We start from the raw sequence: 21,095 nt of genomic DNA, 5'->3' as shown, positions 1-21,095 counted from the left end.
CCTGCCGGAATAAGGCAAGGAAAGGGTGCAATAAGACAACAGAAGGCGGGGATGCACGACTGTGTGGTGGAGGTGGTGGTGGTGGTGTGGTGTGGTATAGGTGCTGACAGGAGGGAGGGAGGGAAGGAGGGAGGAAAGGAAGGGGAGAAAGGAAGGAAGGAGGGGAGGGAGGGAGGAAGGAAAGGCAGGATGGAGGGAGGAAGGGATGAAAAGAAGGAAGAACGGAAAGGAAAGGAAGGGAAAGGAAAAGAACGGGAAGAAGGAAAGAAAAGAAGGAGGAAGACCAATGAAAGAAGGAAAGGCAAGAAGGGAAGGAAAGAAAAATACAAAGGAAGAAAGAAAAGAGAAAAAGGAATGAAAGAAGGAAAGGAAGAAAGGGAGGAGGGAAGGAAGGAAAGCAGACTAAACATCACAAGCATCACCTTTTCTTCGGCACAAATTACATCAAAGAGAAAACTTCTGTGCGAGCGAGAAGAACCAAGTCCAGCTGTCCAACTTCGTCTCCTCGCTCACGGGACGCACAGACGCACAGAGACAAAGGGACAGAGACAGAAAGACAGGTGGACAGACACAAAGAGACAGGTGGGGTGACGAGTGAACCGAAGGAGGGAGACAGATGAGCAGAGACAAACGGACAGACTAATGAACACTGACAGGTGAACACAGAGACAGAGGGACAAAGAGACAAGTGGACAAAGGCATAAGTACAACAGGGTGGCGGATGAGCAAGCGAAGGGGCCAGACCATAGACAGGCGGGGAGCGAGAGAACAGATGGAGAGACGGGTTGACATACAGGTAGACAGATAGACGGTGACACAAAGAAACGAGAGAGGACAAACAAATAAACGGAAGGTCAGACAAACTAATAGACAGGAGAACAAGAGTATAGATAAACAAATAGATAAACAGGTAAGCAAGAATGCAGACAAATAGACGGATGGACAGGCAGAGACAGACAGACGAACGAGAGTACAGACAGATGCAAATTATGAGATACACAGACAGGCAGGCAAGTGAAAGAAATGACAGACAGACAGACAGCATTTCTAGACAGACTTAGGGCACATAGACGGGAAAGGAGGCAGACGGGTAAGTCAAGAGATGCAATGACAGACAGGTAATAAGACAGAAAAAAATGAAATTAATGAAAAAAAATGAGAAAATAAACGAAGATGGAAAGACAGATAATTTAATGGACACAAATGGAAATAGGGGAATAAGAGAGAATTAAAGATAAAAGAACGCTGAAAGAAAGGAAAGTGCCGATACACAGATGGGTGGAATGAGAGACTAATAGATAAAAATGTACAAGATAAGAGAGAGAGAGAGAGAGAGAGAGAGAGAGAGAGAGAGAGAGAGAGAGAGAGAGAGAAATGCAGACGGACAGGCACACAAAAAAGATGGACAGCAAGACAGGGAGACTGACGGAGGAAATAACGGGCCGGAAAAAAAAAAAAAACGAAGACTCAGGAAAAATGGGAAAGAATACATGAAAGAAGCGGAAAAAAAGGGAAAAGGGAGATAAACAAAGGATCAAAGCAACGAACAATGATTTAATAGGGAAACAATAAACTAGATTAAAAGCAAAGTGGGGAAAAAAGACAGACACAGTAGAAGCGAAAGAAATCATGGACAGAGAGGTGAAAAATGGAAGTGAAAGAGAAAAGAGAAGAGAGAAGAGAGGAGAGGGGAGGAGAGAATAACAAATGGTAAAAGTAAAGGGGGAAAGAAAAACAAAATACCTGGAAAACGAATTAAAAATGAGAGAGAGAGAGAGAGAGAGAGAGAGAGAGAGAGAGAGAGAGAGAGAGAGAGAGAGAGAGAGAGAGAAATGAAAGAAGTTGCTGATCCTCATTTAAAAAAGATTTCGTAATTTCCTTAAGAATTACTGCAAATAAAAACATGACAGGAGGAGGAGGTGGAGGAGGAGGAGGAGGAGGAGGAGGAGGAGGAGGAGGAGGAGGAGGAGGCGTAATGTAAAGGAATGGGTGTTGGTGAGGAAGAAAATATATTAAACTTAAGCACAACATGTGTGTGTGTGTGTGTGTGTGTGTGTGTGTGTGTGTGTTGGTAGTACATAGTGTTTAGATTTAGGAACCCTCTCCCTCTCTCTCCGAAAAATCTAAAAAAAAAAAAAAAAACAGAAATCAAGTTATGACGTAAACCTCCTCTGATTGGCTGAGTTTCACGACATACTGTAATCCTATTGGTCAAGAACTTGTGGCGTCACGAAGGGGGCATGGCGGAGGCTGTGACCACGCCCACCCACGCCCTTCCTCCCTCGGTGTCAGCAGAAGGAACAGACAAATATTTAGAGCACACTGAACACGGGGCTGAAAGGAGGAGGAGGAGGAGGAGGAGCAGGAGGAGGAGGAGGAGGAGGTGTTGTGAGTCTGATAATTAAACTTTACTTCTTTTCTGCTTTACTTAGAAGACACGTACAGCCTTAAGTTCTCCTCCTCCTCCTCCTCCTCCTCCTCCTCCTCCTCCTCTTCTCTTCAATTCTTCCGCATCATGATTCAGTCGGACCGTGTGGAGAAGGAACGATGAGCTAAAGGATGGAGAGAAGGAGAGGAAGGAAGGAGGAGAGGAAGGAAGGAAGGAAGGAAGGAAGGAAGGAGGGAGGGAGGGAGAGAAGGAAAGAAATGAGGGAGGGAGGGAGGGAAGAATCGAAAAGAAATAACCCCGTGAGAGAGAGAGAGAGAGAGAGAGAGAGAGAGAGAGAGAGAGAGAGAGAGAGAGAGAGAGAGAGAGAGAGAGAGAGAGAGAGAGAGAGAGAGAGAATCTTCGTGACAGCAAACTGGAATGAACAAAAATCTTAATCCCTCTCCCTCTCCCTCTCTCTCCTTCTCTCCTTCTCTCTCCTTCTCTCCTTCTCACAGTCTCTCTCAAGCACCATAACCCCCATTACATTACACCGTCATTAGCCAGCCACCATCACCATCAAGCCCCATCGCCTTGCAAGTGGCAATAACAGCTCACTATAACATTAAGTCACGGAGGGCGGCGGCTCAGGAAGGGTGCTGCGTCAGGGGTGGAAGTAGGGGTGAGGGTGAGGGGTATGGACAAAGGATAGAGGGATACGTGAATTGTGGTGAGTGTGTTTACATGTGTCAAGGGTTCGAGAGTAAACAAGGGATGTAAACAGGAAGGGTTATGGGACAGGTTGGTTGGGTTGTCATTCTCCTCTCCCTCCTTCCTTCTCTTTCCCTCTCCTTCTCTTGTTCCTGCTCTTCCATCTTCCCGCTGCTCTTCCTCCCCTCTCGCCTCCCTTCATGCCCTGCTCGTCCATTCACTTGGCCATAACAATTATCATTTTCCTTCATCAGAGCACAAAAGTGGTGGAAAATCGCAGGAGTGACTAGTTAATTCTGATACTGCCCACCAGGGGAGACGCTGTGTCTGAGTGAATGCGTGAGTGAATGACTGGCGGCTGGATGACAGAAAAGTTGGCTGACTGGCTGGCTATATCGTTCACTCCCTGAAAGACTGGCAAGCTGACTAGATCTTTGGTTTCGTTCTTGGTGTTATAGTTATTCAGTTAGTGATAATAGTAGTAGTATTAAAGTTAGTAGTAGTAATAGTAGTAGAACAGTAGTAGTAGTAGTAGTAGTAGTAGAACAGTAGTAGTAGAACAGTAGTAGTAGTTAACAGCAGCAGCAGAACAGGAGGAGAGAGAAGATGAACAGGAGACACACTGCATAACACCTTCCATTCCCTCGCCTTTGCTTTCCCCGCCGTTTATCATCCATCGCTGTGTTTACGCGAGGCACAGACACACGCACCACGCCGCGGCATAAATAAACTGCCACCTTCTGCTGCGCCTCCCTCAGGAAAAAAAACTACAAAGAAAGTGTCAGCGGCTGCGTCTTTACCTGTCAGTGCGTGCGTGTGTGTGAGTGTGTGTGTGTGTGTGTGTGTGTGTGTGTGTGTGTAGGGCTGCAACTCAACCCCCCCCTCTCCCCAACCCCTCATCTAATAGTGTGCGGGGGGGTTGTGGAGGCGTTCAAGGGCGTGGCGATGGTGGTGGTGGTAGGGTACAGGGAGGAGGAGGAGGAGGAGGAGGAGGAGGAAAGGGAGCATGAACGAAAAATGAAAATTGGGAACCGAGTTTTTCCGAGGCGTTTACCTGAGAAAGAGGAGGAAGAGGAAGGAGGAGGAGAAGAGAGGCAAGAGGAGGAAGAGGAAGAGGAGGAGGAGGAGGAGAGGTGATCAGGGTTTGAATATACAACAGTAGTAAGATAACAAAGGTAAATTGAGGCTAATTAACGTCGTCTCCCTTCCTGTTACCTGTATTGAGTTACCTGGCCGTGCTCGTTTGTTCTTTTTTAGAGAGAGAGAGAGAGAGAGAGAGAGAGAGAGAGAGAGAGAGAGAGAGAGAGAGAGAGAGAGAGAGAGAGAGAGAGAGAGAGAGATTTACTGTTGCCGTGTAGCGTTCTGGCAGCTAACGTGGGACTGCTCAACGCTGATTGTTTTTTAAAAGTTTCAAGCTACCGCCGCTGCCATCCATCCTAATGAGAGAGAGAGAGAGAGAGAGAGAGAGAGAGAGAGAGAGAGAGAGAGAGAGAGAGAGAGAGAATCAGTTAGCCAGTCTTTTTTTTTTTTTCAACCAGCGCACCAGTTCATCATTGAGACAGCCAGTTTGTCAGTCAACCATCCAGTCAGTCAGTCAATCAGTCAACCAACTAGCGAGGCAATCAACCATCAGGTCAGTCAGCCAGTTAGCTAACCAATCAGTGCGTTAAACAGCCAGGTGTCATTTAGTCATTCACCCAGCTAGTTAATCAGGCAGTTGGTCAACCACTGATCTAACCAGTAACCAGTAAGCCAGTCAGTCAGACATGGGGCTGGCCAGTGAATCAGACATACAGCCAGTCAGTCAATCAGTCAGTATCATTTCTCCAGGTAGTCAGTTAGTCATTCAGTTAACCAGCAAGGAATGATAATAATAGTGATCATACTACTACTACTACTTCTACTACTACTACATACAGCCAGTCAGTCAGTCAGTCGGTTTTTCATTTCTCCTCATTTTCCTCCTCTTATTTCTCCTTCTACATCTTATATTCTTATTGCTAGTCCTCTTCCTCATTATGTTTTTCTCCCCAAGTCTTCTCTTTCTCTTCATCTTCCTCCATCTCCTCATTTCCATATTCCTTCTCTTCTCATTTCTTCCGCATGCGCGTCTTTGCTTCATATTAACTTTACCACCGCTACTAATAGTACTACGACAGCCCTCCTCCTCTTCTTTCTCTTCCTCCTCTTTCTCTTCCTCTTCCTCCTACTCCTCCTCCTTTCATTATCTATGCACAAATTTCTTTTCGTTTCATATTAGCTACCACTACTCTTATTACGACCTCCTAGTTCTTCTTTTTTTTCTCCTCCTAGTTCTTCTTTTTCTCCTCCTCCTAGTTCTTCTTTTTCTCCTCCTCCTAGTTCTTCTCTTCCTCTTCTTTTCTTTCTCCTCCCTCTTCTCTATCCCGTGCTCCTCCAATTCCTCCTCCTCCTCCTCCTCCTTCGCCTCCTCACCTTGCCTCTGTTTCTCCTCCTCCTCCTCCTAGTTCTCCTATTCCTCTTCTTTTCTTTCTCCTCTTCTTCTCTCCCGTCCTCCTCCTCCTCCTTCTCCTTCGCTTCCTCATCTTGCTTCTGTTTCTCCCCCCCCCTGCCGTCTCCTCCTCCTCCTTCTCCTCCTCCTCCTCCTCCTCCAGGTAGGCCGCGAGTGTCAGACAAGGCAAAGTTTCAAGTCTAACATTGCTGCCAATTAGAACAAAGTTATTCTTTTATTAAACTTAATGAAATTACATATTTTTACATACATTTTGTACTGGCAGTTTTTAATTCTTCAAGTAAAACATTGCTTCACTTATCTCTCTCTCTCTCTCTCTCTCTCTCTCTCTCTCTCTCTCTCTCTCTCTCTCTCTCTCTCTCTCTTCTTCCTCATCATCATTACATTTCAGTCTTCCTCGCCCCATTATCATATCTTCCTCATTTTTCCACGAACTGATCTCCTTTCCTCCTCCTCTTTACCGCATTAACCTCTATTCCTGCTTCTCCTTTTCGCATTACCGGCATCCTCTCTCCTTCCTCCTTTATCCTCTCCCCTTCCTCTGTCCTTCCTCCTTTGGGAAATGTCTATCGTTCTCTATGTCTGTGTGTGTGTGTGTGTGTGTGTGTGTGTGTGTGTGTGTGTGTGTGTGTGTGTGTGTGTGTGTGTGTGTGTGTGTGTGTGTGTGTGTGTGTGTGTGTGTGTGTGTGTGTGTGTGTGTCCTCAGGGTACACTTCTAATTAATCAAGCTCATTACTCAATGCACATCAAAGTCCTACAAACTGACCTATTTTTTTTACACTAATTTACTAATGAATTTCTCCGCCACTGGACTGGAGAATTCACTGTCTCTCTCTCCCTCCGCACTTCGCTGCCTGTCTTTCTCCTTTCTCTCCCTGTGCTGGATGGAAGTGCTGGAAAAACATCAACGAGAAAAAAAAGTTATATTTGTAAACTCAGGGATTTTTTTTTTTCCACTGTGATTTTGTGTTTGTAGGGAGAGGGAGGAAGGAGCGGTGTGTGTTAGTGTATTAGTGTAGTGTAGAGTAGTGCAGTGTGTGTGTGTGTGTGTGTGTGTGTGTGTGTGTGTGTGTGTGTGTGTGTGTGTGTGTGTGTGTATATACTCGTACATAAGCCTGTCAGTCCATGTGTGTGTGTTTGTGCCTGTCTGTCTCTTAGTCTGTTTAACTATGTCTATGTATGTATTCAGTATATGCATGCATGTATATATGAATGTATCAATATTTTTACTTCGATCTATCAATAAGTATCCATCTATCTTTTCCTATATGTTCATCTTCCAATATTTATCAATTCATGTATCCATTTATCTGTATATTTGTTCCTACATCTGTATTTATTTGGGAATCCGTCTATATAGATATCTATACGTCTATCTGTCAGTCTGCCTATCTATCCGTCTATTAGTTTGTCTATCTGTCACTCCTCTCATCTGTATTTGTTTGGAAATTTGTCTATATACATATCTATACACCTTTATCTTGGTCTGCCTGTCTGTTAGTCTATCTGTCCATTCATCTATCTGTCTGCCTACCCGTCCGTCCTCTCATCTGTCCGTCTCTTCACTGAGTCAGGGCATTAAAAGGTAAACAGCATTTTTCCCTCCCCAGCTGGAGTCATTTATAACCATGACTTGCTGTGTATTTCCTCCCCTGTTGTTGGGGGATCCGCTGGACGAGTGTGGCTGGCGGCAACATTAACAGATTGTGTGTCGTGATTATGTGTCCCGGGGTGGTGGGCGGCGCGGGGTGGATGGTGAGGGGTGGGAGCGAGTGCAGTGTGGGTGTATCAAATGTCTGGGTGTGTGGCACTGGTTTTGTTCGAGTGTGTGCATATGGGTCGGTTGGTGTGTGTGTGTGTGTGTGTGTGTGTGTGTGTGTGTGTGTGTGTGTGTGTGTGTGTTGCTTCACCGTGTTGCTTTGTGTTGAGTACCCGGTCACTTTGCCGCTACTATTATAAACTCTCACCCGCAGGTTAATACGCTTACATAACAAGGGCATTCTCCACCTTCAGACTATTGGAGCTTCAGGTACCACGGCATAACGAAGTCTTATGAACATTTCTTTAAACTTTTTTTTTTATGAAGCGTGGTCGTAATTTAGTAATGAGAGTAAAGGCGCCCACATTGCAACTATTAAATGCTGCGCGAGAGTGGAAAAATGGTTTAAGAACACACTAGTCATCCTTTGTATCTCACGACGAGCCAAGCACCCATTCCCGCCTTCTCCCCTGCTGCACCATGACTCTGGCTTCATTACACTATTTCCGCTAGTGCTTATTAACAGAATGCGCAAGAAAAAATAGCGAAGAATAAGAGGAGTGAGGTAAGAAGCTAGGTAATTATTTTTAACAAGAAAAAGAGGAGTGACATAAGTACTCGTATTCTTAACTAACCCCTTCACTGATATTCTGCACATCTTTCCTTATTTACTAACCACTCTGAGACACCTTTCACTGCTCTACAGCCACCTCCAAACACTGTACTGGGTAGAAATTGTAGTCTTGTCCATTATTATTATGTCCTGCTTCCTCGTGGATGCTTATGAAGACTCCATACATTGCTCGTGCTGTGAATTGTTCCATGTTTCAGTGAGAAGGTTAACGAATTACTAAATTGTAATGCAGACTTTCCTCGCTACTCTTGCCAGCTCTCAGTTTGCTCAGCCTGTCTCTTCCCGCGCCGCGACGGTCCTCACTCAGCGGCAGAAAGGGCAATGTGAAATGTTCTTAGCAGCGAGTGAATGGTAGGAACCTCAACTCAATGCGCCGGACATCAAAGGTCACGTAGCACCACCGGGATGATAAAAGAGAAAGGAAAAGTGGGAGTGACAGGTTGATTGATTGAGTGATTTGGTTTATGGTGCCGCAACATCGCTGTCATATGGCAGATGTTAAAAATATTAATATGAAAAACAAAACTATGGTATGATAAAAATATTAAAAATCACAAAAAAATGTGAATACAGAAAAGAAAATGGGATGAACCAACAAGATTCCTGAGTGCTAAAAATAGAGAGGGATAGTACTTTAATGTTTTAATTTAAAGTGAAGGAGTGCCGAGCGGGAGTGACAGGTGCATGAAGCAGTGTATTCATGCAGTGTATTCAAAGGAGGTGGAGGCGAGCATAATAATCCCGCAAGTCGCATTCATCGTGTTTTATCAATAAACCGATCACACCATCATGACTTTCCTCTATATGGCTTGGTTTCACGTATCATAAAACAGGTGCAAATGACAAACATGGATAAAAATACTGCAAACATAATCACTGGTGTGGCTAAACTGACTCTCCGTGTGGGCGAATATTCTAAATTAGGGCGGAGGGCGTGTGGGCGAGGTGACCGATGGCAGCACGGTTGTGAGTTTTGTGGAGTTAATGTGCGCGGCGAGGACTGGCGCGGTGTGGGGTGACGTGTGGCGCCCATCTGTCCATTACCGAGGTGACAAGGAGACAGTACCGAGTGAGGCGAGACAGACGTCAGGACAGTCAACATCACATCACCGCCACACCGCATCACCACCTCGGTTACCATTCACCTCACGTCCGTGCCTCCTCGCCTCCTCCTCCTATTCCCCCAGCACGCCTCTACAGGTCTGCCGTTTGACTGCTTTGCCTTCTCAAGCTTAATATAGTCATCTGGTTCAACTTCGGACTATGTGAAATGCATCATTAACGGCAAAGCGAGTGAGCGAACGGCCCAAAACTATTAGTGCCTGTGGGTTTACGTTTGGTTAGGAAATTCGTGTTTGGTTACTCAAATGAGGGGTTAAGTATTGCATCATTGGCTGTCAAGGGGCTAACTAGATCAAGGCTAATTCCCCAAACAGTTGTTACGGTAATCTGACCTAACTTAATCTGACCTGACCAAACCAAACCTAAACTAAACCAGCCTAACCAAACAAAACTATTAACTAAGCCAAACTTAACCAAACCAAACCTAAACAAACCAAATCAAACTTAATCATCCCCCTTGCAACCATGTCAATAATTTTCCACCCAGAGTTAGTTATATCTCCGGGATGCTCACCACCTCACCATACACGCGAGTTTCAGTACTAACGTCAGGTGGAATCAGGGCAGTATATCCCCCCCCCCCCGACCTCTGCCTCCCATCAAGGCCATTGCCATTAACCGTAACGACCATTAGCATCGCATGACTGTTTACTTCCATTTCAAAGTCTTTTATTTTGTTATTTTTGTATTCTTGTTCACCCATGTATATAAATAAATAAATAATGTAAACGAGGAACAAATAACTACTACTAACAACTACTACTGCTAACAACAACTACTTCTACTGTTACTACAACAACTATTACCAGCACCACCACCGCTATTACAACCATCACCACTACCACGATCATTAAATTAGCGACGAAAATACGACTCATTATCAACAACAATCACATAGAAAACGACAGCCCACTTATTCTCTCATTACCCCCCCACCTCAACCACCCACACAAGCACATCACCATTAGGCATTCACACACGACATGGAAAAGTACCAGTAGATTTAAATTTCCACTCATGGAAAAGTACCAGTAGATTTAAATTTTCCTTGTACTAGTAGTTTTTGATTTGGTAGAGTTATGTAGTTAGATGAGAAGAGTCTAGTTAAGGACCTAAATTTAATTAAGAGCATACCTATATAAGAGAGAGAGGTAACAAGTCATTAGGCCTACACGTGGCACCTTTCTCTCCTCTTGTGATTTTGTAGTTTAGTTAATTCTTTTACTGCAATGATTGTCCTTCACTAAAACTCAGACAGCTGTTAGAAATAGTTTCCTAGCATGATCATAGAAGAGAGAGAATGGGAAGGTGATATTTGCCTCTTCCAGCCTTGAGAATTAATTACGAGTCTGCTGTACAAATCAGGTATCAAGAGGGAGGTTTCAAGACACTTATCCTTTAATTTCTGATGACCGCTTTTGACTGTTTGGGGACCGGCATCTCAGTGGGCCTTATTTTTCTTATAAATGTTGTTGCCCTTGGCCGGTGCCCCTCCTACATTAAAAAAAAAAAAAAAAAAGATTCCGATAAAAACTTGTCTGGCAGTGAATTAAAATGGAACAATGTAATTAAGAACCTAAATATGACTACAATCATCCTCCCCTCACCTGCTCTCCTGCAACAACCTGAGGACTTAAATATACCTGCATTTCTGTTCCCTCCCACCCGTACTCCTGCAACAGCTTAAGGACCTATATTTACCTGTCTTCCTCCCCCACCTGTACTCCTGCAACAGCATTCCTCCTCCACCTGTATTGCCACCGCCACAGCCTGCCCAGCACCACCACCGCCACGTACCTTGTTGTAGTGGTACCACACCACGTAGAGGGGCCGCTCCGGCGTGTGCTCCACCACGCATGTCAGGTTGATGAGTGAACCGCGGTGCACGTGGATCTCCGGGCCGTTCAGGATGGTGGCGCTCGGGACTGTGGGTGGAAAGGGCGTCGTTACCTTACTGAGGGCGTGGACGTGTGTGGGGCGTCACGTGACACCTGCACCAACACCTGAGGAATTGCTTACCAGTTGCCAGAAGAAAAGTGGTTGTAAACTTATATAATGCCAGGTTTCGTGTTCTTTATTAGAGTAAACTGTAGCGAGTCGTGTGTCCGGCAGCTGGCTCGGCGCCCGCACATGCCCACCACGCGAACAACCCAATTCTGGCTGCTGTACAACGCTTCCCTCGTTTTCTCCACCGCTGTATTTGCTGCTGTCTTCTGCATGCTTATCCTGTCGACTTGTTTTCTGCCTGTCTTCATCGCCTCGATTGATAGTTTTGTTGAATCACTATTCCCTGAGATGACGAGAACAACTCATCTTTATTCCTATCTCTTCACAATGTTTCCCTCGTTTTATTCATACCTTTAATTTCCCGTTGTCTCCTGCATGTTCATCCCGTCGACTTGTTCTTCATGTTTTCATCACGTCGCCTGGTAATGTTTAGTTATGCTATTCTTTGAGATGTTAACAGCTACTCTTTATACTTGTTTACAACGCTCCCCTCGTTTTCCTCCGCACTGTAATATCCCCTCGTTTTCCTCCGCACTGTAATACCCGTTGTCATATACTGCACCTGTCTCTTCGCTCAATAGTTTTGTCTGCATCGCGTCGCCTGATATGTGCCGTACCTTGAAACACCTTTGAATCTCATAAGGAATATTTTCAAGGATTACAAAGATGGATAGTCAGGTCCTCGTGGTTGTTTTTACCACCAAGGATGCAGAATACTTGTTAAACTATCACTGGAATCATGAAAACATCCTTGTGAACCCCTGTAACCTACAACAGAGCCTGATGAAAGTAGTTGGGACAAGGCGCTGGATCGTTTGAGTTTATCTACGGTTTGCTTCCTATTCCTTGACGTGGCAGGAAGCTTCAACATCAGCACCACACCTCACTTCACCCCGTCTGTCCACACCACTTAATACAGGAACAAGAATGATGAGGTAGGAAGTAATTCAGCCTCGGGTCACAAGAGACAGTAGTACTTTGTGGGTATAACTAGAGGAAACTTCGATCTTTTAAGTTTATTCATTATCTGTGTATCGCACTGGTTGCTACACACACACACAGAAACACACGGAAGAGGAAGGGTGAGAGAAAGGAGGAGGAGGTGGAGGGGTACGAGGGAGTGAGGAGGAGGGAGGGAGGGAGGGAGAAAGAGAGAAAGAAAATAAAGGAAGAAGAGAAAGAAAAGAAAGCAAATGACGACGACGACGACATCGAAGAAGAAGAAGAAGAAGAAGAAGAAGAAGAAGAAGAAGAAGAAGAAGAAGAAGAAGAAGAGGAGGAGGAGGAGGAGGAAGAGGAGGACGACGGCGACGACGACGAAAAGTCACCCAACCACACACACACACACAGTCCAGCAGTTCCCGGTGCCAGCCTCGCCACAAAGGCAGCGCGACACACACAGGGCAGCAAGAGGCGCAACTTGTGCCGCTCCTTTACCATACTTTGCGTTCTTTGAGGCTTTGTTTCCCGCGTGTTCCTGGTGAAGAGAGGGAGGGAGGGAGGAGTGGGAGCGAGGGAGAGAAAGATAAAAAGAAAATGAAAGGAAAGGAAGAAAGAAGAGAAAGGGAGAAAAGTTAGAAGCAAGAAAACAAGACGACGCCGACATCAAAGGAGGAGGAGGAGGAGGAGGAGGAGGAGGAGGAGGAGGCAGGAAACGAAGTATCAACAAAAAAAGATAGACAGGCGGAGGTACTATGAGAAGGAAGAGGAAGGAGGAGGAGGAGGAGGAGAAGGGTTAATAAAAGAGGGGAAAGGGACATGAATACGAGAAAATAGAGATCAGGAAGAAGAAGAAGAAGAAGAAGAAGAAGGAGGAGGAGGAGGAGGAGGAGGAGGGAAAGAAGTAATTCTCTCACGAAAATCCCGAAATATGGATAAAATTTGAGTGAAAGTGTAATTACTCGCTCAGACCCACAAGAAAAGGGAATTAGGAGCCGCGAACATTATTTAGTTGAAGCACAAAATTAGGCCATAAATTCGAAGAGGAGGAGGAGGAGGAAAAGGAGGAGGAGAAGGAGCAAGAGACACGTGATGATGCAGAGAGACAGTGTGGAGTCGCGTGAGAGAGAGAGAGAGAGAGAGAGAGAGAGAGAGAGAGAGAGAGAGAGAGAGAGAGAGAGAGAGAGAGAGAGAGAGAGAGAAATGAGAAGAATGTAGGAGTGAAATAAGTGGAGGGAATGACAGGAAATGAAGATAAAAGAGAAAGCGTTCGTGGCTTAATGGAGGGGAGGAGGAGGAGGGAGGAGGAGGAGGAGGAGGAGGAGGAGGAGGAGGAGGAGGAGGAGGAGGAGGAGGAATAAGGAAAGGAGAGACGCCGTGGGGAGGGAGAGTAGGGAAGGAGTGAGGTAGGAGAGGAGACGAAGGGAAGGAAGGATGGAAGGAGAGGGGAGAGGGAGAAGGGAAAGGAGAGGGAGGGAGGGGACACAAGAGAAGAAAGAAGAGGAGGAAGGAGATAAGGTGGACAGTAAACATGGTAATGAGATAACGAACCAGAATCCGATGGAGAAAATGAAAGGCGCTGCAAAAAAAATATACCACAGAAAAACACTCTCGCGAAAATGAACGGATCGACAAAGAACTGGAAAAAAAAAATAAAGAAAAAAAAAAGGAGAGTAGAAGGGTGACGATAAAAACAAAGAAACTGGAGAAAGAGAGCGAAAGAAAAAAAACAAAAAACTGACAATATACGAATGAATAACCTCTCTCAAGGGAAATAGATAAATAAAAGATGAAGTAAATAAGATAAATAACAATGCAATTCGCAGGAAGTATCCTCACATGGAAATTAAATAGAAGATTGAAACTCGAGAAAAAAAAGAATTAATAAACAAAAGGTGAATAAGATAAATAAACTGAAAAAATAAATAATAAAATAAAATAAAATAAATAAAAACTCCCTCTTATCTTCTCCAAGAAATAAACAAAATAAAGTAAATCAATAAGAAGAATAACGAAAACAGATCAGAATACCGTTAAACAACATAAAGTAAAACAACAATAAGTAGCCCCGAAAATATAAGACGAAACTCAATAAAAGAAACACAAAGAAAAAGAAAGAAAAAGAAAGAGAGAACACACACACACACACACACACACACACACACACACACACACACGCAAACGAAAACAACCACTCAATAACAAAGGTAAACAGGACGAAATAAACAAAATAATAATGTGGGTTGGGGAATGCGCACTGGCAACTCAGTAAGAGAGTGGAAACCATTTGGCTAGACTGGCGAGAAGGGAATCAAAGGCGGCCAAATACTTAGGCACAATATATGGCGCTTTATTTTGAGGGGCGGAGTGGCGCGACCCAGCAGAGGGGGAATGAATCTGAGGATATTTATGGCCAAAATGTGCAGCGCCTCTCCTTTAGCTGGATAACCCTTTAGCCCTCCCCACTCTATCAACCCCTTCCCTCTCCTCCTCCTTTTCTTATTTTTCTTTTTTTTTTCATCAGTTGTGCGTATGTTGGTTTATTTTTCTTGTTTTTGTTGGTATTTTTTTGTCTGTTTCTGTATCTCTGTCTCTTCTCTCTTTCTCTTTCCTTTTTTTTTTTTCTTTTCAATGTTTTGCGTATATTAATTTTCTTTGGTTTTGTTTGCATCTCTCTCTCTCTCTCTCTCTCTCTCTCTCTCTCTCTCTCTCTCTCTCTCTCTCTCTCTCTCTCTCTCTCTCTCTCTCTCTCCAAGGCTTATTTAATTTCACCACCACTACCACCACCGCCGCCACCACCACCTCCTCTTCTCCTCTTAAGTGATTTCCTTTCCTGATTTCCTTTTCTTCTTTCTTTCTTTCTTTCCTTCTATTTTCGTCTCTCCCTCCTTCTCTTTCTCTCTTTCGACAAGGCAACAATTTCGGTGTTAAATTACTAACCACCACCATCACCACAACAACAAGAACAACAACAACCATCCCCACCACTTTTACACCTTCACCACTTCCATCACTACCCCCACCACCACCACCAATGTAACGTTAACCCAGACAATCACCACAACTGCCTCGCCATTCATCACATTCACCACCACACTCACTACCACAGCAGCAGCACCGCCGGTTCACTCACTGGTTCACGAGGCAACAAGCAGATGATCAGCGGCGCTCATTCACCGGTTCAAATCTTGGAAGCGCGGAAAGAACGAAGCTTCAAGTTAGTTACCCCAAGTTTTCAGACACGTCCGGTGAAGCAGAGATGGAGGAGGAGGGAGAGGGGGAGGAAGAGGAGAAGGAAGAGGAGACGAACAGAAAGAGGAGGATGTGGATGTGGAAAGGATGAGGAGGTGGAGAATGAAGAGGAAAAGAGAAAAGATGTGGATGATAAGGAGGAAGATAAGGATGAGGAGAAGAGGATGAGGAGAGAATGAGGAGGAGGAGGAGGAAAACGAGGATGAAGAGAAGAGAGAATGAGGAGGAAAAGTGGAGGAAAAAAGGAGGGAGAGGTAAGAAGGGGACAAAAAAAAAAAAACAGGACGAGAAAAAAAAAGTAGAGGAAAACAGGAGGAGGAGGAGGAGGAGGAGGAAGAGGAGGAGGAGGAGGAGGAAAACGAAGATGAAGAGGAGAGAATAAGAAGGAAGAGCGGAGGAAAAAAGGAGGGAGAAGTAAGAAGGGGGACAAAAAAAACAGGACGAGAAGAAAAAAGTAGAGGAAAATAGGAGAGAAGGAGGAGGAGGAGGAGGAGGAGGAGGAGGAGGAGGAGGAGGAGGAGAAGGGGGAGACTTATGAGACGAGTACGAGGAAGCGAAATAAGAAGAAAGGAAGAGTAGGGGGATTGGCGTTAGGATTAAGATAAGAAATAAGAGGAGAACGAGAGCGGGAACAACAATGAAGATAAGGATAATAAAAGAAGAAAAGAAAAAATAATAAGAATGCGCTAAGAAAAATAGAGAAAGTATTTTTTTTTCAAGGGTCACTGCCACGGAGAGAATGAGATAAAGAGAACTTGATATAAAAAGAGCCGCAAAATTAATTCTCTGAGGGCAAAACTTTTATTAATCATTATTCTTGCTTTGAAAATACGTAGACTAGGATTTTTTTTCCTTTTACATTGACTGTTGTTTACCTGTCTTCCTGTCAGTTACCTGTCCACACACACACACACACACACACACACACACACACACACACACCTGCTGCTTATATGTACGTGATTTTTTATTTGATTTTCTTTCATTGTTTTTGTGAAGGATGGTGAAAGACGCACCTAACCTAACTAAACTTGATTATAACCTAACTTAACCATAAACTAACCTTACCCAACCTAACGTAACTCAACCTCATCATAAAATAAGCTTACCTAATCTTACCTTACCCATAAACTAATCTTATCTAACTAACCTGATCATAAACCATAAACCATAAACTAACCTAACCTAACCTTACTTAACCTAATGTAACCTAACCATAAACTAATCTAACCTAACCCAACCTAAACTAACCTTACCTTACCTAACCTAACTAGCAGCACCCCACGTGTCCGGCTCTCTAAGCGATGAAACAATAAAAATAACGAAAGACTTGTTCGAAACGTCCGCAAGGCTTTGAAAATTTGATTCGGACTTTTCTTTCACGTTTTCTCTTCCTGGGAAACTGCAGGGAGTGTGGAGGGGTCTCTCTCTCTCTCTCTCTCTCTCTCTCTCTCTCTCTTTTAACCCGTTCACTATCTCCTTTTTTTCTTTTGTTTTTAAATAGCCATAGTCATTCATCACACACACACACACTCTCACTCTCTCTCTCTCTCTCTCTCTCTCTCTCTCTCTCTCTCTCTCTCTCTCTCTCTCTAATCCAGACAACGAAGGGGAGCGGCGCAAGAACCCCAAACAGAATAACAGAAAGGAGAGTAGGATGAAGACGAGAAGGAAACAAGAGAGGCGAGGCAGATATTAGAATGATGAGGCAGGAACACGCCGGAGACACAGAGAATGGGAGAAGGAAACAGTGAAAGCAACAGAGAAGCAGAAAGAGCAAGAATGTATAGGACAATAAGCATTAAAACACTGGATAAATAAATGAAGGAATGAAGTAAAGTTACAGGAAAGCAAGAAAGAAGTGGAAAAAAACAAGAAAGTAAAGGATTAATAAGCATGAAAATTCGGTAAATATAGGAAAAAGATGAAGGAAATTTAATCTAACGAAAAGAAGAATTAAGAAAAAAATTACACTAAAGCAAGAAGCAAACGGAACATGCAAGAAAGAATAGGATAACAAGAATATAAAGAAATAAAAATAAACTAAATAAAAGTGAAGGGAGATTTAACGTAATGAAAAGTAAAAAAATGAAGATGAAAACAAGAGAATAAAAGGAGAAAATAACAAAGGAACAGAAAAAAGCAAAACAGAGCAGCAAAATTAGGAAATAAGAGAGATAAAATGAAAATTACAAAGAAAATAAGATAAAGAGAGATAAAATAACACGGAAAAATAATACAGCACGGAGACATGTAAGACAAAAAGGGAAAGCATAGATAAATAAAACAAAGGAAGATGTAAAAGTAGGAAAACAAAAACAATAGACTAGCGCGGAAGGATGCGTGTCAAAAACCTGTGATAAAGTAAGAATGAAAGAAAAATGAGTGAAAGAAAGAAAAAGAAAGAAAGGAGAATGGAAGAATGAATGAGAGAAAAAATAAAATAAATAAAATGAATAAATAAATAAATAAATAAAAGAAAAAGTAAACAAGGAATGAATGAATGGAAAAAGGAAAAGAAAAACATTATTAAAGAAGCAAAGAAGGAAAATAATGAATGAATGAATGAATGAATGAATGAAAAAAAGGAAAAGAGAAATAAAAAAGAAAAGAAAAAGAAAGAAAGAAAGAAAGAGAGAAAAGAAAGAAGCATGCTGTGGACCGTTAAACGAAACAAAAACTCACGAAGAAAACGAGAGCCGCTCAAGCAGAAAAGAAAAAAAAAGAGGTGGAAAGATAAGAAGGAAAAAGAGGATTAAATCTTTGACATCTTCAGCCACGTGGCGGAGGAGTGGCGACGGAAAAACCCTGGAAAGCCGCCTAAGTCCCCACCACATGACGGGGAAGCTGGAGTCCTGAAGAGTGAATGGAGGACTCAAGCATCGAAAAAGAAAACGGAGACTTGAGGGGCCGAGGCAAAAAAACGGGAAGATCTATAGGGGGGAGACTGGAAGGGAAATGCGAGGGTCTGGAAGGAAAAACACTTGGGCTGGGCTGACTTGAGGAACGAGTAGAGAATTCCAGAAGGAGGAAGGGGAGATGCTAACGCGTTTATGAAGAAACTTAAGAAATAGTGTACAAGAGAAGAAAATCAAAAGAGAAGACACACGGAGGCGAAGAGATGCGGAAGGGAGGAGCAACGAAAGAGAAGACAAATAGGGGAGCAGAGACAGGGAGAAGAGAAACCCCGGAATGCAGAGGCAGAAGAGAAGATAAGAACAGACAATTGAGTAAGAAGTAAACGCAGTACAGAAACAGAAATGAAGGGAAAGACGAAAATAGAAGAATAAAAACAAACAAACGTAGAATGAAATCAGACGGGAAAAAAAAATATAGAAGAAATAAATGTACAGAAAAATATTATAGACAAAAAAAAAAAAAAAGAAAACAGAGCCTAACAAGACTAAAGGAGAAGTTTAGCAGATGTTAGGTAATATAATGTTCTTACTCGTATACCTGTTAATACGTATAACTATGCGAGGAACGGAGGACGTGAAATGTAGCAAGAGGAATGTAGTGCAGCTGAATGTGGCAGGCAGAACGAGCTGTGTCTGCAGAGTTGTATGTGTCACTCAGAACCACTATTTGAATTCCTTTTAAGAGACAAGACATCACGTGAACATAGTGGGAGGCGTTCATCTCCTCAGCCCGCACAAGCCCCCGAGGATTCGTTTAATGTAGATGAGAAAGAAAGGAGTCCCGTGAAAAAGACGAAAACAAGCTGAAAGTAGGAAGAGGAGACGAGAAGTGAGACACAGATAAAGATGAAAGAAGCGTAAAGATAGAAGAGACCATTAGAGTCAATACGGAAGAGGAAAACAACTCATAAAAGGATAATGAAAAAAGGAAAACGGAGATGATTGGAAAATTTAAAGACAATAAGAATATGAAGATAATCAGAATATACTGTACAATGTACAGTATATTCTGATTATCTTCATATTCTTATTGTCTTTAAATTTTCCAATCATCTCCGTTTTCCTTTTTTCATTATCCTTTTATGAGTTGTTTTCCTCTTCCGTATTGACTCTAATGGTCTCTTCTATCTTTACGCTTCTTTCATCTTTATCTGTGTCTCTCTCTCTCTGATTATTTTCCATGTACAGTGTACATGGAAAATAATCACAGAGAGAGAGAGAGAGAGAGAGAGAGGAGAGAGAGAGAGGTGGAGAGAGAGAGAGAGAGAGAGAGAGAGAGAGAGAGAGAGAGAGATACCAACCGTAACTAGACACCAGCGATAAAACCAAGGCAATAACAAAACACAGCGCCACAGAATACCAATATGCTGTTAATACGTGGGCCTTCAGGTAACACCACGCACCTCCAACTCACCTGCTGCTCGGGAAATCAGCAAAACAGCACTGGCCAAGACACAGCGCCACACACCACCACGCAGCACCAGGCAGCAGCAGCAGCAGGCGCACGCGGGGCCCCTCCTGCATACTAACACGCGCTGACAAAATGTTTTACTGCTTCTGTTGCTGGCTCACTCGCTTTCTCTGAGGACTCAAGGCTCCGAACCGCTTTTGAGTGTGGTTCGAGCGGTGAGTTGAGTGATGGGCAAACGAATGCCAGAGAGAGAGAGAGAGAGAGAGAGTGAGAGAGAGAATTATGAAACAAGGAACAATAATTTCCCGTTTTCTGTTGCAAGATTTGTTGTAGTGCAGGGATGCCTTAGGTATTTGTAACGTGCTCTACTTCTCTCTCTCTCTCTCTCTTCTCTCATTCCTCCCCATGCTTTTGTTATTCTATCTTGTGTCTCCTGTTTTCGCTGCCGCACGCCTGTCTACTGTGCTCTCTCTCTCTCTCTCTCTCTCTCTCTCTCTCTCTCTCTCTCTCTCTCTCTCTCTCTCTCTCTCTCTCTTTACGTGGAATTATTGTTTTATCATATATATATTTTTTTGTTATTGTTGCAAAAACGTATTTTAGTTGATGAGTATGTCTTTTGGTATGTAAAAACTCTCTCTCTCTCTCTCTCTCTCTCTCTCTCTCTCTCTCTCTCTCTCTCTCTCTCTCTCTCTCTCTCTCTCTCTCTCAACCTTTCCTTCTTCGTCATTTGATTGTAATTATGAAAGATTTAATCCTCTTACGTTCTCCTCTCGTGTCTTGCTTCTCCACTTACCTATCTCATCCCTCTTAATCTTCCTCTCTTCTTCTTCTTCTAAATCTTCCTCTCTCCCTGAAATTTCCTTTTTATTCCTACTGTCATTTTATTTTTTTCTCTATCTTCTTTGATTTGCTTTGATTTTGTATTTTTCTTATTTCTTTTTAATAATTCTGTGGTTTTTCTATTTCCTTCCTTTCTCTGTTTTCTCTCCCTTATTTCCACCTTCCATCAGCCTCTCTATTATTTCCACATCATTAATTCTTTCCTTCCCTCATTGCTTCCTTTCCTCTTTACATTTTTTTTCTCTCCTTTTCTACTCACCGTCTCTCCTATACACTTCATCTCCTCCATCTCCCTTTTCATTACCTTTCATCCTTTCTTCCTTTTTCTCTCTTCCTTTATTTTTCTATCTTCATCCACACGTCTCTTCTACCTTTTCTTCTACATTAATTTCCCTTTCTCTCTATTAAATTTCATTCTTCCCTCCTTTTCTTTCTCTACTTCGTCTTTATATTTTTCTTTCTCCATCGTATATCATCCTCTTCCCCCTCCTCTATTTTTTTCTTTCCCTTTATTCCTCCTCCCTCTCTATCAAGTTTGACTTCTTCCTCTTCCTCTCTCTTACTTCATTCATCTTTCCTATTTTTCTTCCTTCTCTACCTTTCTCTTTCTTCTTTTTTTTATCTTTTCTTCTATACCCACTCATCC

At 43.2% G+C, this 21,095-nt stretch overlaps 1 protein-coding gene across 1 annotated transcript in view; it reads right to left on the bottom strand.

Moving 5' to 3' along the window:
• The window catches only part of LOC135089576 (zwei Ig domain protein zig-8-like), a 79,398-nt gene that overhangs the window by 36,275 nt on the left and 22,028 nt on the right, over window positions 1-21,095 (bottom strand). Inside the window, exon 4 of the mRNA XM_063985319.1 lies at window positions 10,880-11,007. Coding sequence (XP_063841389.1) covers window positions 10,880-11,007 — 128 coding nt within the window. The remainder of the gene's footprint in view (window positions 1-10,879; window positions 11,008-21,095) is intronic.

This window comes from Scylla paramamosain, chromosome 33 (assembly GCF_035594125.1).
Source record: "Scylla paramamosain isolate STU-SP2022 chromosome 33, ASM3559412v1, whole genome shotgun sequence".
Classification (NCBI taxonomy): Eukaryota; Metazoa; Arthropoda; class Malacostraca; order Decapoda; family Portunidae; genus Scylla; species Scylla paramamosain.
The sequence above is the reverse complement of the archived record's forward strand: the minus strand, read 5'-3'. Positions and strand labels throughout refer to the sequence as shown.